General features: G+C 38.0%; 1 protein-coding gene across 2 annotated transcripts in view; it reads right to left on the reverse strand.

Moving 5' to 3' along the window:
• Positions 1-1,909: 1,909 nt before the first annotated feature.
• Positions 1,910-15,360, reverse strand: part of LOC138430807 (histone-lysine N-methyltransferase SETMAR-like) — a 54,835-nt gene continuing 41,384 nt past the window's right edge. For both annotated transcript variants that reach the window (XM_069572832.1, XM_069572829.1), the window contains one exon: positions 1,910-2,964. In XM_069572832.1, the coding sequence (XP_069428933.1) occupies positions 2,755-2,964 (210 nt within the window). In that variant the 3' untranslated portion in view covers positions 1,910-2,754. The remainder of the gene's footprint in view (positions 2,965-15,360) is intronic.

A 15,360-nucleotide genomic window follows, 5' to 3' on the forward strand; every position in this document is an offset into this window, starting at 1 on the left:
GCGGGTGAAAAAGGCCCTTACAACTCACATTCTAGATAGTCTCCTCATTATAGGCTCCCTGGATATCCTTGCAAATAACAAAGGAAATAATTTTTTTTAAAAAATTAAATTTGCATCTGTGGACCAGCAGATAGCTTTATTGCTTTATTTTCTGTCATAAATATAGTTCCTGGAGTGGGGAGGATAAATTCACTAGAATTTATACCTGTCACTACCAGGAAAGTTCACACTGCAAAACTCTTACAACAAAATGAAGAGTTCACATTAGTGTAGCCAGATATCCCTGTGTGCTGACAAGTCTCTGAAAGTTTGGTGTATGAACAAAGACTATGAATCTCTACATGAACAGGTACTAGGCACTTTCTCTTTAGATTCCCTGGGTCCCCTCTCTAGAGATCATAACCTTTTCCGCTTTGGAGATTCACAGCCATTTTTCCAGCCTCAGGACTTTCAGGTGGGTCTCAAGGTAAAGAAATTAAATAGGTCACCATAATAAGAGTCTGACAGTGATATCTTGATCCCATATTATCTTAATTATGTCTATGGTCACCTCTATAAGCTGTTGGAGAAAGACATTTTGAAACAAGTTCTCCTAATGATAACCCAGTGTAAAATAATTAGAAGTAACATAGGCTTGTGCTACCTCACAGCCTCACCTCAAAATGCTGTTTACCTGTAATTAACCACAGCTCACCAGGCTCAACCATCCTCTAATGTTATAGGTGCTCCCACAAATTAAAATGATTTAAGAGATGACAACAAAAATGAGGAGTGATAAAAATCAAATTATGCTGCAAAATGCATCTCCCCATAAAAATGTTAAGAGTTGGAAGGACTCCAGTTAATAAGATACTCAGATCCTGGTCCAACTGAAATAAAAAAGGGGAGGTTCAGAGGTGAAATGAAGGAGGCACTACAGGAGAAAGAGCCAGAATAAACTTGGGGCTCCCAAGCCCCATTTCAGTGCTTCTTTCACAACTGTCCTTAATGTTCTCAAGTTGTGATATCTAAACTTTTTTTTTCTTTTGAGGGAGAAGCTCTTTCTCAAACAGTTTTCAACTCAAAGCCTGATATTACCAACAGGTGAAAGAGAGGTGATCCCATGGGAGAACTGGGGCGATATTTCCCAAAGCAAAATAGCAGGGCCTCAGCTTTGGTTTTCCTATCCAGAGTTGAAATTGGAAGTAACAACTAAATTGTTGAAATCTGTCATTAGTGTTCATAGAGCTATTGTTCTACTACCTTCTTCTCTCTTTAGTCACTACTTCTGATGCATTCTTTCTGCCTGCTAAGCCTCTTTTTTATTTAAAGCTCAAAGCAGTCGTTGGCACATTGATTTAAAACTATTCACGCTAATAGTTTTACAATTACAGTCCAATTTGCTTTATAAGGCTTCTTTTCTCTTTAACTGTGAGATATAAGTGCCTCTCCCATTGAATATTTTGAACAATTGGGGTAATTATTTAGGTGACAAGAGTTCTAGTGTGCTTCACGAAGTGAGTTCTCTAACTGGCTTCAGTTATTCTAGGCCTCCTGTATGGAAATTGAGATACTCTGTATTAGCTTGGTGCAAAAGTAATTGCGGTTTTGGACTGTGAATTTTACATCATTATGACTAGGCTCAAGCACATCTTCGGAGAAGGCAGTGGCAACCCACTCCAGTACTCTTGCCTGGAAAATCCCATGGATGGAGGAGCCTGGTAGGCTGCAGTCCATGGGGTCACTAAGAGTCGAACATGACTGAGCAACTTCACTTTCACTTTTCACTTTCACGCATTGGAGAGAGAAATGGCACCCCACTCTAGTACTCTTGCCTGGAGAATCCCAGGGACAGGGGAGCCTGCTGGGCTGCTGTCTATGGGGTTGCACAGAATCGGACATGACTGATGCAACTTAGCAGTAGCAGCAGCAGCAAACACATCTTTATTAAACAAAGTAGTAACCATTGCATTCAACACATTTTTGCCAAAGAGAAATGCTTGTTTATCCCTGTAGCTTAAAAATCTGTGCTTTGAGACTTGACAAGCTTTTGGAAAGCATTTTCTGCATTCTGCTGGTCGTGGGAGCATTTTCCCTGCAAAAAGTTTTCTAGATACTTGAAAAAGTGGCAGACTGTTAGCGAGAAGTCAGGTAAATATAGTAGATGAGGAAAACCAAGTAGCCCAATTTATTCAACTTTTGAAGCTTTGGTTACAATGACATGCGGTCAGGCGTTGTCATAGAGAAGAATTGGGCCCTTTCTGTGGACCAATGCCAGCTGTAGGCATTGCAATTTTCAGTGCATCTCATCTATTTGCTGAACATACTTCTCAGATGTAATGGTTTCACCAGGATTCAGAAAGCTGTCATGGATCCAGTGGGCAGCAGACCACAAAACAGTGATCATAACCTTTTTTTTTTCTTTTTGGTGTAAGTTTGGCATTGAGAAATGCTTTGGATCTTCTTCCCAGTCCAACCATTGAGCTGGTCATCACCAGCGTTTGTCAAATAAAATCCACTTTTTGTTGCACATCACAATCCAATAGGAGAATGGTTTGTTGTTGCATAGAATAAAGGAAGACAACACTTCAAAACGACAGTTTTTATTTTTGGTCAGCTCACGAGGCACCCATTTATCAAGGTTTTTCACCTTTCCAATTTGCTTCAAAAGCTGAACAACCACAGAACGGTTGACACTGAGTTCTTCAGTAACTTCTCATGTAGTTGTAAGAGGATCAGCTTTGATGATCATGTCAACTGGTCATTGTCAACTTCTCATGACTGGCCACTGAGCTCCTCATCTTCAAGGCACTCACCTCCTCTCCAAAACTTCTTGAACCTCCACTCGACTACATGTTCATTAGCAGTTCCTGGTCCAAATGCATTGTTGATATTGCAAGTTGTCTCTGCTGCTTTACAATCCATTTTGAACTTGAATAATAAAATTGCTTGAATTTGCTTTTTGTCTAACATCAATTCCATAGTCTAAAATAAGTATAAAATACACAAAAATAATGTCATTAGGAAAATACGATAAAGCAAGAAATGCACATTAAAATGATGTATAACATCACCATATTTACTTAAGAATGTATCCCCATATCAAAGGGCAAATTCAACAATGCAAAACTGCAATTACTTTCATTCCAACCTAATACTATTTTCTTTTCAGCTCTCCATGCCTGGGTTGTAAACTTGGCCCTACCAATCACTTGCCGTGTAACCTGTTTAACTTTTCTGATAGATAGATAGACAGATAGCATTAATTTTCTAATCTGCCAAATGATCATAAGACTTCTGTATCACAAACTCATTGTTCAGTCTCTCAGTCATGTCTGACTCTTTGCAACCTCATGGATTGCAGCATACCAAGCGTCCCTGTCCTTCACCATCTCCCAGAGCTCAATCAAACTTATGTCTATTGAGTCAATGATGCCATCCAACCATCTCATCCTCTGTCACCCTCTTCTCCTCCTGCCTTCAGTATTTCGTGGCATCAGGGTCTTTCTAGGGAGTCAGCTCTTCACATCAGGTGGTCAAAGTATTGGAGCTTCAGCTTGACTATCATCCTCCCAATGAATATTCAGGGTTGATTTCCTTTAGGATTGACCAGTTTGATCTCCTTGCTGTCCAAGGGACTCTCAAGAGTCTCCAACACCACAATTTCAAAAGCATCAGTTCTTGGTGCTCAGCCTTCTTTATGGTCCAACTGTCATATCCATACATGACTACCAGAAAAAGCATAGCTTTGACTAGATGGACCTTTATGTCTCTGCTTTTTAATATGCTGTCTAGGTTTGTGATAGCTTTTCTTCCAAGGTGCAAGCATCTTTTAATGTCATGGCTGCAGTGACTGTTTGCAGTGATTTTGGAGCCCAAGAAAATAAAGTCTGTCACTGTTTCCATTGTTTACCCATCACAGACTTAAGAAACATTAAATGATGAAGAATATAGTATATCCTACCATTTTTAGGGTAACGACAACAACAAAAAACAAACATTGATTCTAGTTTTTCCTCCTTTATCTTCATTTGGAAGAGATGATTTGAGCGAAATAGGTTGTGACTCCTGATAATCTGTTTCCAGTAGCTGATGGAGGGGAAGGTACCATCATCTACCATCTTTGAAACTGGAATCTATTCTTCTCAAACAGAAGCTCAGCCGCCATCACAGGCCCTTCCAAACCTTGCTTCTTGCTCCTTGATTTCCTTCTAGAGCACAAAGCAGTTCATTCATTCAGCAAATGCATGCATGCCTGGTTCTAGTCCTATTTTTACAAGTACACATGCACACATATAAAACGCAGGTTTATCTCTCAAAACACCTACAGTTCAGTTCAAGCTCTGAACAGAACAAAGTTGTACACTTTCCCCTTAATCACACCTACCTAAGGGTTTCACAGATACCTACAGGGGGAGAAGGGTTACTGATTAGGACATCACAGTGTAGTTGTAGAATTAATTATATCACTAATCACAGATTTTCTTGTAAAAGAAGCATCAATATGTGTATATTATGTTCATCTTATTTTAATAAACAGCAGCATATAGATTATTCTTTAAAGTGAGCATTATCATTTTTGTGATATAAAATAATTTTTCAGAAATTGAAAAAAGGAAAGCAAAGTAGATAGATGTTAATGATAAACATAGTAAGACATTAATATCTGAGATGAGCAAATAAAGCTACAAGTCTCAGTTATATCAATATAACATCACTTGACAAAGAGGTGCCTGTTGGTTTCCTACCTAACGTCTTCCCCTTTCCTCTTCTCTGCTTTTGTTCTATAAGAACTATTTTCTAGACTCTGCTGCCCCAACACTTTTGGGTAGACTTAGCTAATTGGAATGCAGTAACCAAACACTAAATGTAAACAAGAAAGGACAGGAGGAGCAGGTAAAATGAGATATTTCTTTTCCTTCTCCATTTCCTGTGGTATATTTGTCAATGACCATGTTTTCTCTGTGACAGCAGCTCCTATTGGACAGGCCAATATGGTCCAGGCACTGTGGGATCACAGACCTCCTTGTCTCTCTTGCAGCTGATAGAGGCTTCCTTCTGATGCTAATCTCTTGGTTGACTCATCATCTGCTCTGTGGATCCCCAGAGAGTCTATAACCTGTGTAACCAACTCCCAATATTAAATGTTTTCAGTTTTAAATGTTTCCAGTATATCCATGTTCCAGTTTAGACTTTGTTTGATGCATAGGGCTTGGCCTAATATATGTATATTATACATGCAAATGCGTGTTGTGTGTGTATCTGTATAACACTGTGAGCACACTGGAGACAAAAATTAACTTGTATACTATATCCAACAGTAACTGGCATTAGCAGGTGTTTAATGTGTACTGCTTGTAAATTAATTATTTATGGTATCAGGAGAGAGAAGATGAAAAATAATTCAAATGTGGGAAATTCATACTAACTAAAATAATTTCACTACCTAACAATCATGACTGCCTCTTAACTGTTTTTGAAAGTAATGCTCATTACGCATGTGTCAGAACAAGAGTGTTCAAAGTTTCATTTGACTAGATACCCACAGTGTACATTAGGTGCTTGCTCAGTTCTTCATGGGTTAAGGTGCATAACTGCCTTCTCACTACTTAAATATACATACTGCCTACTGAACAAGAGGTCCTTTACCTCAAATTCTGAAATTTGATTCACGTTTTGTTTGGTAATAATCAATCAATGTTTCTCGTTGCATTATATCAGGACAATTTGGAGCTTATGGGGAGAGTAAGGATATCAAATTTATAAAAAGATATCATGATATATACTGCACATCAATTGTACTTTAGTTTTGAAAAGACAAAAGCAAAACAAACAAAAAAGATATAATGCTATAGTGCTTAATAAGATACACAATGACTAGAGAGAAAGGCCACATTAATGGAGGCTGAGAAACCTGGGACGCTTTCTAGAAGGGAGTGATCCTTTGCTTAGGTTGTGGGAATGGCTAGCAGGTTGATCTCACCTACAGGCTACTACTCTCCCCTTCCCGTTCAAGCAGGATAGTTCTGCTTATATCTGCCTGATATCTTGAGCTTTCATCTAAGATTTATTATGCTATTATCTTACTTTATGAAGATTTATTAAGAGCAGTTAGATTATTTGATCTGTTACATTGCTGTAAGATAAGTATTCTAAGTATTAGAAATGAACAATTAAAAAACAAAACTTGAAAGTAAGTCACAATGCAGAAAGGAAAGTTAATAGAGAAACATTTTTAGCAAAGCTTAGAATATAAAGCCAGTATTTTTAGGATGATTAATCAGTGATGTGGGAAAGTGGAAGAAATAGATTAGGAGGCTATTATAGTAATTAATGCATAATACAAGAACAGAAATGACAGTGGTCACATGTAGTGAAGAGAATGGAATAGGCACTTGAAACCTAGTAAAGAATAATTTTTTAAAACATGACATCCTTTTAATAACACAAATAATGCTGACATATATTAATGTTCTAAAAGAAAAGGAGGCTACAACAAAGACTTCAAAGTTTCTAGTCAGTGTGCATGGAGAAACAGCAATATCACCTTCAGCAATAGTTAAGGTAGAACAGGCTGGAAGGATGATTAGTTTGGTAAATATGAAGAGTATGAGATAATGGTAAGGACCCCAAATGAAATGCCCAGTAAGATGGAAAATTTCAAGTCTGCAAAACCTTCAGACTGGATTGACTATTAGCCAATAGATACATTAAACTTAATTATTGGTGCATCACATTCTTGTCCAGCTAATTAGTTTATCAAGCACCTTGTATGCGCAGTGTTTAGTTGTTCAGTCGTGTCTGACTCTCAGAGGGAAGAAAATAAAATTCATCTTAAAAGGTTCACTAAGAATTGTTTCTAATGCACCAATGAGGGAAAAGCCCAATATTTTGATTTTTTCATATACTTGACAGTAATGGTTTTGCTGTTTTTGCTCAGATAAGATGAAGAAATTCAGGATTTTCAAAGCAGTAGCCAAGCATGATTTGTTGGCTTCATCCATAACCTTCAACATGAGAGTCTCTTTCTGAAGAAATTTACACTTGCTCCTAATGCCTTAATAAAAGAGTGGAGTGCATTTCATTGCTTCCCCTTTGGCAGATCTAATTTTATTTTGTAATTAACAATAACTAGTTTGGGAATTACACTGTGGTGTCCCTTGGTTTTGAATTTTCATTGAGTTTTTTTATGAAAAAATTACAAACTTCTCAGAGGGACTGTTGTTGCCATGGATAATTGGCTCTAAATAAACTTAGGGTAGTTAAGTAGATATGAACAGATGGAAATAAATTGATGGACGTTGACTATTGAGCATCTTGGCTCCTATTTATTTGTCACCAACAGAATATCTTATTGTCCTGTCATGCTTAGAATTTTATGCACTGGAACTTTAACAATGTCAGCTGGATTCCTCCTCAGAGCCTGTGTGAAACTGAACTCCAGGATAGAGCTCTCTGCCAACCTGGCCAGAGTTACTGTAGAGACCAATGGCCTAATCACAGTTCCCTAAGCCCTATAGAAAGGAAGGTCACACATATTGGTTCAGCTGTCTAACCACGTCCATGTTTACCTAGCCTCAGTTGGAATTGTAGGCAGGCCTCTGTTAAGAATCACCATTTCTCTTTGCTTATTTTACACATAAGAAAAATAAAGCCAGGGAGAGGAAATTATTCAGCCAAGTGTTTAGTCATTCTCTGATCTAATTCCTCAATTAGTTATTCGGTGCCAGCCATAGACGAGCCACTATTCTGGATTCTGGGAATGCTATAGTGACAAGGCACAGTCTCTGCCCTGGTAGAGCTCACAACCCAGTATGGGAAAGGAACAAGTCACCAGAAAATTAAAATAGGGTGTGGTAAGCATATCTCAGGGGCTTCCTGGTGGCTCAGATGATAAGGAATCTGCATGCAATACAGGAGACCAGGATTCAATCCCTGGGTCAAGAAAATCCCCTGAAGAAGGGAATGGCTATCCACTCCAATATGCTTGCCTGGAGAATTCCATGGACAGAGGAACCCGGTAGGCTACAGTCCATGGGGTTGCAAAGAGTTGGACACTACTGAGCAACTAACACTTTCACTTTCAAGCATATCTCAGAGTTGCATGGGAGCTCATAAGAGGGGCAATTAATGTAATTTTGATTAGTGGAAAAATATCTTCTTACAGAAGGGACATCTTAGTTGTGACTCAAACGCTGAAAACTAAATGGCCAATTGGGAAAATAACTTCCTGCCAAACTTACTGCCAATATAACCACACCCTTACATATTTTTGGTTTAAACCAATAAATGTTTATGGGAAACTTGTATGCTTTTAACATTCTAATAGAAATTCAGGAGGATCCCAGAGACATAAAAATACCAAGATGCCTGCTCTCAAAAGAGAACAGAATCAAAACACTTGAATCAATTAGGGTATAATACAGAAAACTATTTGATTAAAAATTAAGATATATAATGCAAATTTTATTGTCATATGAAAGATCCTCAGAGTAGTTCAATAACATTCAATTAAAAGGCAGAACTAAGCTAGGCTTGAAAGATGGGTGGACCATACAGCTGAGACTTTGTGGCTTTTCCTTCTGATTTCATTAATCTCAAATTCTTATTAGATTCTATTCTCAGTATAATTCTGAATACATTTTTTAGGCTGGTTCTTTTGGAAACTACTTACTTTTCTCAAACCAATTGTTATGAGTTGTATTGTGTCACCCAAAAAGATGGGCTGAAGTCATAACTCTTGGTGTTTATGAATGTGACCTTATATATAAATAGGGTCTATGCAGAGGTAATAAGGTTAAAACGAGGTCCCATAGATTAGAGTGAATGCTAAGCCAATACAACTAGCCTCCGTATAAGATGAGTAAAAGGGACACAGAGACGCACAGAGAAGGAAGACGATGTGAAGACACACAGGAAGAATGTCACATAACAAATGATAACACACTTGAGATTATTTAAAAATCAAAATGGAGTAGCTATGGTTCAATCATATGAAATGGAGTCTGCTAGCCATTGTGGATGCAATTTCAGACAGGTTTCTGCATCACTGAGAACTAGAATTTTCTCTAAGCTGTATCAAACTCAAGGACACTACCAGCCATTTTCAAAATGGCAGCTGCTAGCTGAAACTTTGTAGTTTCAAAGTCCTCCCACTCACTCTTCACAACTCAGAAATCATTTGAAACACCAGTGGATCCTTGATTAAAAGGTACCTTTACTTCTCGCCAGGTCCAATCCTAATTCTTGAAAAACAGTTTCTATAACCTTGCATTTCTGTTGCCTTTATAAACTTCCCCCCATTTTGTAGGCCAGCAGAACACAACTGAATTGTTTCTTGAATCTGTGTCTCCAGGCTGTAGTCCCAACAAAGTCCAAATAAATACCTCTTTATTTCCATCAGGTCTCTGTTTCTGAAGTTTTGGTTAACTCAACAGTGACAGAGATTAGAATGCTGTGTCTATAAGCCAACAAATACCAAGGATTCCTGGCAACTCAGAAACTAAGAAGAAAGCATGGAACTGACTCAACCATAAAGTCTGTGGAAAGAACTTGGCCCTGTAATACCTTGATTTTTGATTTCTAGCTTCTGGAATTGTGAGCAAATTTCTTTTGTCTTAAGCCACCAGGTTTGATCGATATACTTGGTTATAGCAGCCCCAGCATGTTTGTACAAGTAAATATGTGGTCCCTGAAAGGAATTTACCATTTATGAATGCTCTATATGAATGATATTTTTAAGATCACTTAAAATACCAGATGATGTAAAAGACAAAGGATTCAGCAGCAGAATACATGTAAAGGTTACTCAGAAGAGTTATTGCTGATGGCGAGCTGCTCACCACAGGCATCAGGCCCTCCACAGCACCAGACTGAGACACGAGGAGCTGAAGAGTATGAGCTGTCACAGATGGTGCTGGGCTCTTTGGACCTCTGACTCTCCTCTCCCAGGAGCAGCATTTTAGAATGAAAGATCATAACACTTAGGATGTTAACATTTTGCTCAATGGTTACCAAAATCCAAACTGTATTTTGTGCATTTTTGATTGGTTGATCAGTTTTACATCACACAGTGTATTTTGAAAAAGAAAAACGAAATGCTGGGGTGGACAGACAGTATCTAATGAATAATATTTATAAGTATTGTAACTAAAATATGTTTTATTATTTTAAATATGTAAATGTTTTCTGAGATTTCTTAGAATGCCTGTAAAACTTCAAATAAGTGAGCAAACTAAGATGAAAGAGACTACAATACAGTCAATATCAATAAATATGGGGGGCACTGTTCACATATGTTAGTCCCTGAAACTTAAACTTTAAAATAATTTTAAAATGTTAGAAAATTGTTTATATATATTTATATATGTGTATATATACAAACATATGTATGTGTGAATATATACATACCTACATATGTATGTGTGAGTTTCAAATGTTCGGAAGCACACATTTTTATTGATGGTAGCATTGTAAACATCCCTCTAGCTCTACTTTGAAAATATGTATGGAAACTGACCACTTTCTAGAAACATCCCAGCTACCACCATGGTTCAAGTCACCTCCTAACTGATCTCTCTGCTTTTACTATTACCCCATAAGAGTCAACACAGTTGCAAGAGTAATTCTGTTAACAAGTCAATGTATATAGTTTCTCTGCTCGAAGATCTCCCATAGTTCTCTATCTCATCTAGAGGGAAAGACAGAGATGTTACAGAACTCCTCAAGACTATCTAAGATCTAGACTGCATTACTTATCTGACCTCCTCTTCCCCTGTTCCGGTCACTTGGCCTTCTTGCTCTTCCTAGGACCAGAATCATGCAGACATGTTCTGTCTCCAGACCAGCTATTCTGTGACTCTTTCCTCATTTCTCTGAGTCTGCTCAAATGTCACCTTCTCCACAGGTCTCCTAGACCACTCTAGTAAATGACATCCTGCTCCATCTACATTCCCTGCTTTATTTTTCTCCAATGCATTTATCATCTTCAAAGCTACTATATAATTTGCTCATTTAATTTGTTTTCCATCTTCTTTCCCAGTGGACACAAGGTCCATGAAGGCAGGAATTTTCATCTGTTGACTCCTATGTTTTATTGCTTAGAATGGTAGGTATTCAATAAATATTTATTCAATGATAAGTTATTTATCTTAGCATTATTGAAAATAGCAAATTACTGGGAAAAACATATATGTTTAAGGAATGGCTACCTGAATAAGGATGCTTTTCAGCATAATATTATAAACCTATTAAATTATTAATTATATTTAGTGCATCCACACTATGAAAGTTTAAAATGAAATAACTTTAAAAGTAGAACTCACTCAGGGCAACTATATCAATTTACCTATGAATATGAACAAAAAAAGTTTTTAATTCTTTGTTAATATGATGGGCTTATGCTACAATTTTGGTTTTTAAATAATAATTTTAATGCCTTTGTCACCATAAAAAGTTTTAAAGTGATATTGAGCCATAAGATAAACATGTGTGCTCAAGTGTGTCCAACTCTTTGTGACCCCATGGACTGTAGCCCACCAGGCTTCTCTGTCCAAGGGATTATTTCAGCAAGAATACTGGAGTGGGTTGTCATTCCCTTCTCCAGGTATCTCTACTTCTCTTGTGTCTCCTGCAAGGTAAGGGCCCATATTGAGCTATATTGGAATACTAAAAACAGAACCAGAGTTATATTTAGAGCTAGTTGGATTCATTGTTACTTGGTGGAATTAAAAAAAAAAAGTGATATTTTCTGATGACTAAAACTAACAGCTTCATTCTTTGAGATTTGTTCTAGATACATTGAAGAAATAAAACTTCTTGTCCTACAAGAAGTTAAACTATTACAAAATTTAATTTTATTCTGAAACATAAAGTTTCCCTGTTGATACCAAAGTAGAGATAGAGAGGTATCATTATGCTGACAATATATTCCTTGACTTTAGATTGGCTTAGAGAAAGTCTCCTGCATTGCAGGCAGATTCTCTATCAATCAGCTGAGCCACTAGCGAAGCCCACGAATACTGGAGTGGATAGCCTATCCCTTCTCCAGCGGATCTTCCCAACCCAGGAACTCATCTGAGGGTCTCCTGCACTGCAGGTGGATTTTTTTTTTTTTTTACCAGCTGAGCTACCAAGGAAGCCCTTAGAGAAATTTAGGATTTTCAAATAACTTGAAGTAGAACCAACCATATGTTGTAAAACTTGAATATCAACAGGGGAGACCAGGGCTTTAAAAGAAGCACTGTTCATGAAAAAAAAAAAGATCCCTCTGATGGAGAAATGCTGATACAACTTAAGGAAAATTTATGTCTAATGTCTAACAAGACTTAGGTGAAGTTATTGTCGTTTCTGCCATATCTTCAGCCTTTTCTAAAAGCCCGTGACACTCAACAGTGTTGTATTCATGGTGCTCTGCAGAACTTGGTGCATTCTTAGAGCAATACAGGGTGGAAGGCAGAAAATAGCTGAAGGACTTTGGAGGCAAACTGGAGCGGGTGCTGGGCACACCACTGCACACCTGAGGAGGGTGACACTTGGAAGGGGAAGAAGTAGGGAGACATTGGCCCTTCGTGGTGGAGACTACACAAGTAGGGAACACTTCGGTCATACACAGTTCCTTTCTTATCCTCAAGATTACATCTAATGTTTTATGAAAATCAGTGGAACAGTATACACTGCAGTTAAATTTTACACAAACAAAAAATAAGTAAAAAATAAATAATATAAATAAATGAGTGAGAGAATTCATGAGAAGAAAGGAAAGGAAAGAGAAAGGAGTGAAAAGAAAGGAAAGGAAGAAATACCATCCTTGAGTATGAAAATCAGGAAAAGGAATGCAAAATAAAAGACTGGAAAACGTTGAAATAAAATAGTTAGATAAAACAATCAGAAAAAGGGAAGAAATTGAACTAAGATAGGCATTGAGAAAGGAGACAGAAGGGGACAAAAGAAAAAAAACCCAATTGTTGGAAAATACCTAGTTCCCCAAGTCGCAAGTCTAAGCTTCCTCAGAATTCTGTAGGAGTCACTCATGTGGAGGGAAGTATGACGTTGTCTAGGAGGAGACTGAAGAGATGTCAGGGAGGAAATATTTTATAGATAAAACATTGGTTTTAAGGTACCTAGTGATACTTCGGAGAAGGCAATGGCACCCCACTCCAGTACTCTTGCCTGGAAAATCCCATGGAGGAGGAGCCTGGTAGGCTGCAGTGCACAGGGTCTCGAAGAGTCGGACACAACTGAGCGACTTCACTTTCACTTTTCACTTTCATGCATTGGAGAAGGAAATGGAAACCCATTCCAGTGTTCTTGCCTGGAGAATCCCAGGGACAGGGGAGCCTGGTGGGCTGCCGGCTATGGGGTTGCACAGAGTCCGCCACGACTGAAGTGACTTAGCAGCAGCAGTGATACTTGCTTTTTTATCACTTTGCATATATAGAATCAATCATGCTGAAAGTATATTTCACTAATATTATATTGATTCTTACCTTGCAACAAAACACTACATATTACAAAAAGTACATTATATCCTGAGGCATTACTATTATTGCATTGAAAGGCTAATTAATATTTATGATGACTCATTATAAATATGTTACATTGCTGATGGAAGTTAAAAGCCCTTAAAAAAAAAGTCCTAAGGATTGGTTGCAGAATTGTGAACCACTAAACACTACTTAACTGTACACTTGAAAATATTTAAGATGGTAAATTCTATGTTGAGTATATTTTACCACAATTTTTTAAACTCTAAAAAGTAAATGTCTTGCCTTATATCATACAGCAACAATGGTTGGGGAGCAGTATGGTTCAGTTCAGTTCAGTTCAGTCGCTCAGTCATGTTCGACTCTTTGCGACCCCATGAATTGCAGCACGCCAGGCCTCCCTGTCCATCACCATCTCCTAGAGTTCACTCAGACTCACGTCCATCGAGTCAGTGATGCCATCCAGCCATCTCGTCCTCTGTCGTCCCCTTCTCCTCCTGCCCCCAATCCCTCCCAGCATCAGAGTCTTTTCCAATGAGTCAACTCTTTGCAAGTACTGGAGTTTCAGCTTTAGCATCATTCCCTCCAAAGAAATCCCAGGGCTGATCTCCTTCAGAATGGACTGGTTGGATCTCCTTGCAGTCCAAGGGACTCTCAAGAGTCTTCTCCAACACCACAGTTCAAAAGCATCAATTCTTTGGTGCTCAGCCTTCTTCACAGTCCAACTCTCACATCCATACATGACCACAGGAAAAAACAGAGCCTTGACTAGACGGACCTTAATTGGCAAAGTAATGTCTCTGCTTTTGAATATACTATCTAGGTTGGTCATAACTTTTATGGTTATATTACACTAAATCTGATATAAATTTAAATTGCAAAATCTAAACACTTATCCAAAAGCAATGTTGTTTTTTACAATTTGTAAATACCTTGAAATCAGGCAATGGGGGGAATTATGATTGTAATAAGATAGTCACCTAAGAGATCACATTCTATAGACGAAAACAAAGTCTGCATCTAGAAGCTACCGATTTCTACCAGTTTGATACATAAATGTCCACAACATTTCAAATCTTAAAAATTCTTGATTTTTGCTCTTTATCTCTCAGCCCCAAAACTAGAAATTATATGTATGCATATTTTATATTCCACTATCTAACCATATCCAGATCCTTCTTTTCCTCTTTGCTAAAAGTCAATTACCTCAGATATGCAGATGACAGTTATGGCAGAAAGTGAAGAAGAATTAAAGAGCCTCTTGATAAAAGTGAAAGAGGAGACTGAAAAAGTTGTCTTAAAACTCAACATTCAGAAAAGTAAGATCATGCCATCTGGTCCCATTACTTCATGGCAATAGATAAGGAAACAAAGGAAACAGTGACAGACTTTATTTTGGGGGGGGGGCTCTAAAATCACTGCAGATGGTAACTGCAGCCATCAAATTAAAAGACACTTGTTCCTTGGAGGAAAAGCTATGACTAACCTAGACAGCATATTGAAAAGCAGAGACATTACTTTGCCAACAAAGGTCTGTCTAGTCAAGGCTACTGTTCTTCCAGTAGTCATGTGTGGATGTGAGAGTTGGACTATAAAGAAAGCTGAGTGCCAAAGAACTGATGCTTTTGAACAGTGGTGTTGGAGAAGACTCTTGAGAGTCCCTTGGACTTCAAGGAGATCCAACCAGTCCATCCTAAAGGAATTCAAGCCTGAATATTCATTGGAAGGACTGATGCTGAAGCCGAAACTCCAATACTTTTGCCACCTGATGCAAAGAATTCACTCATTGGAAAAGACTCTGATGCTGGGAAAGACTGAAGGCAGGAGGAGAAGGGGACAACAGAGGATGAGATGGTTGGATGGCATCACCAACTCAATGGGCATGAGTCTGAGTAAA

This window comes from Ovis canadensis, chromosome 1 (genome assembly GCF_042477335.2).
Source record: "Ovis canadensis isolate MfBH-ARS-UI-01 breed Bighorn chromosome 1, ARS-UI_OviCan_v2, whole genome shotgun sequence".
In the NCBI taxonomy this organism is placed as follows: domain Eukaryota; kingdom Metazoa; phylum Chordata; class Mammalia; order Artiodactyla; family Bovidae; genus Ovis; species Ovis canadensis.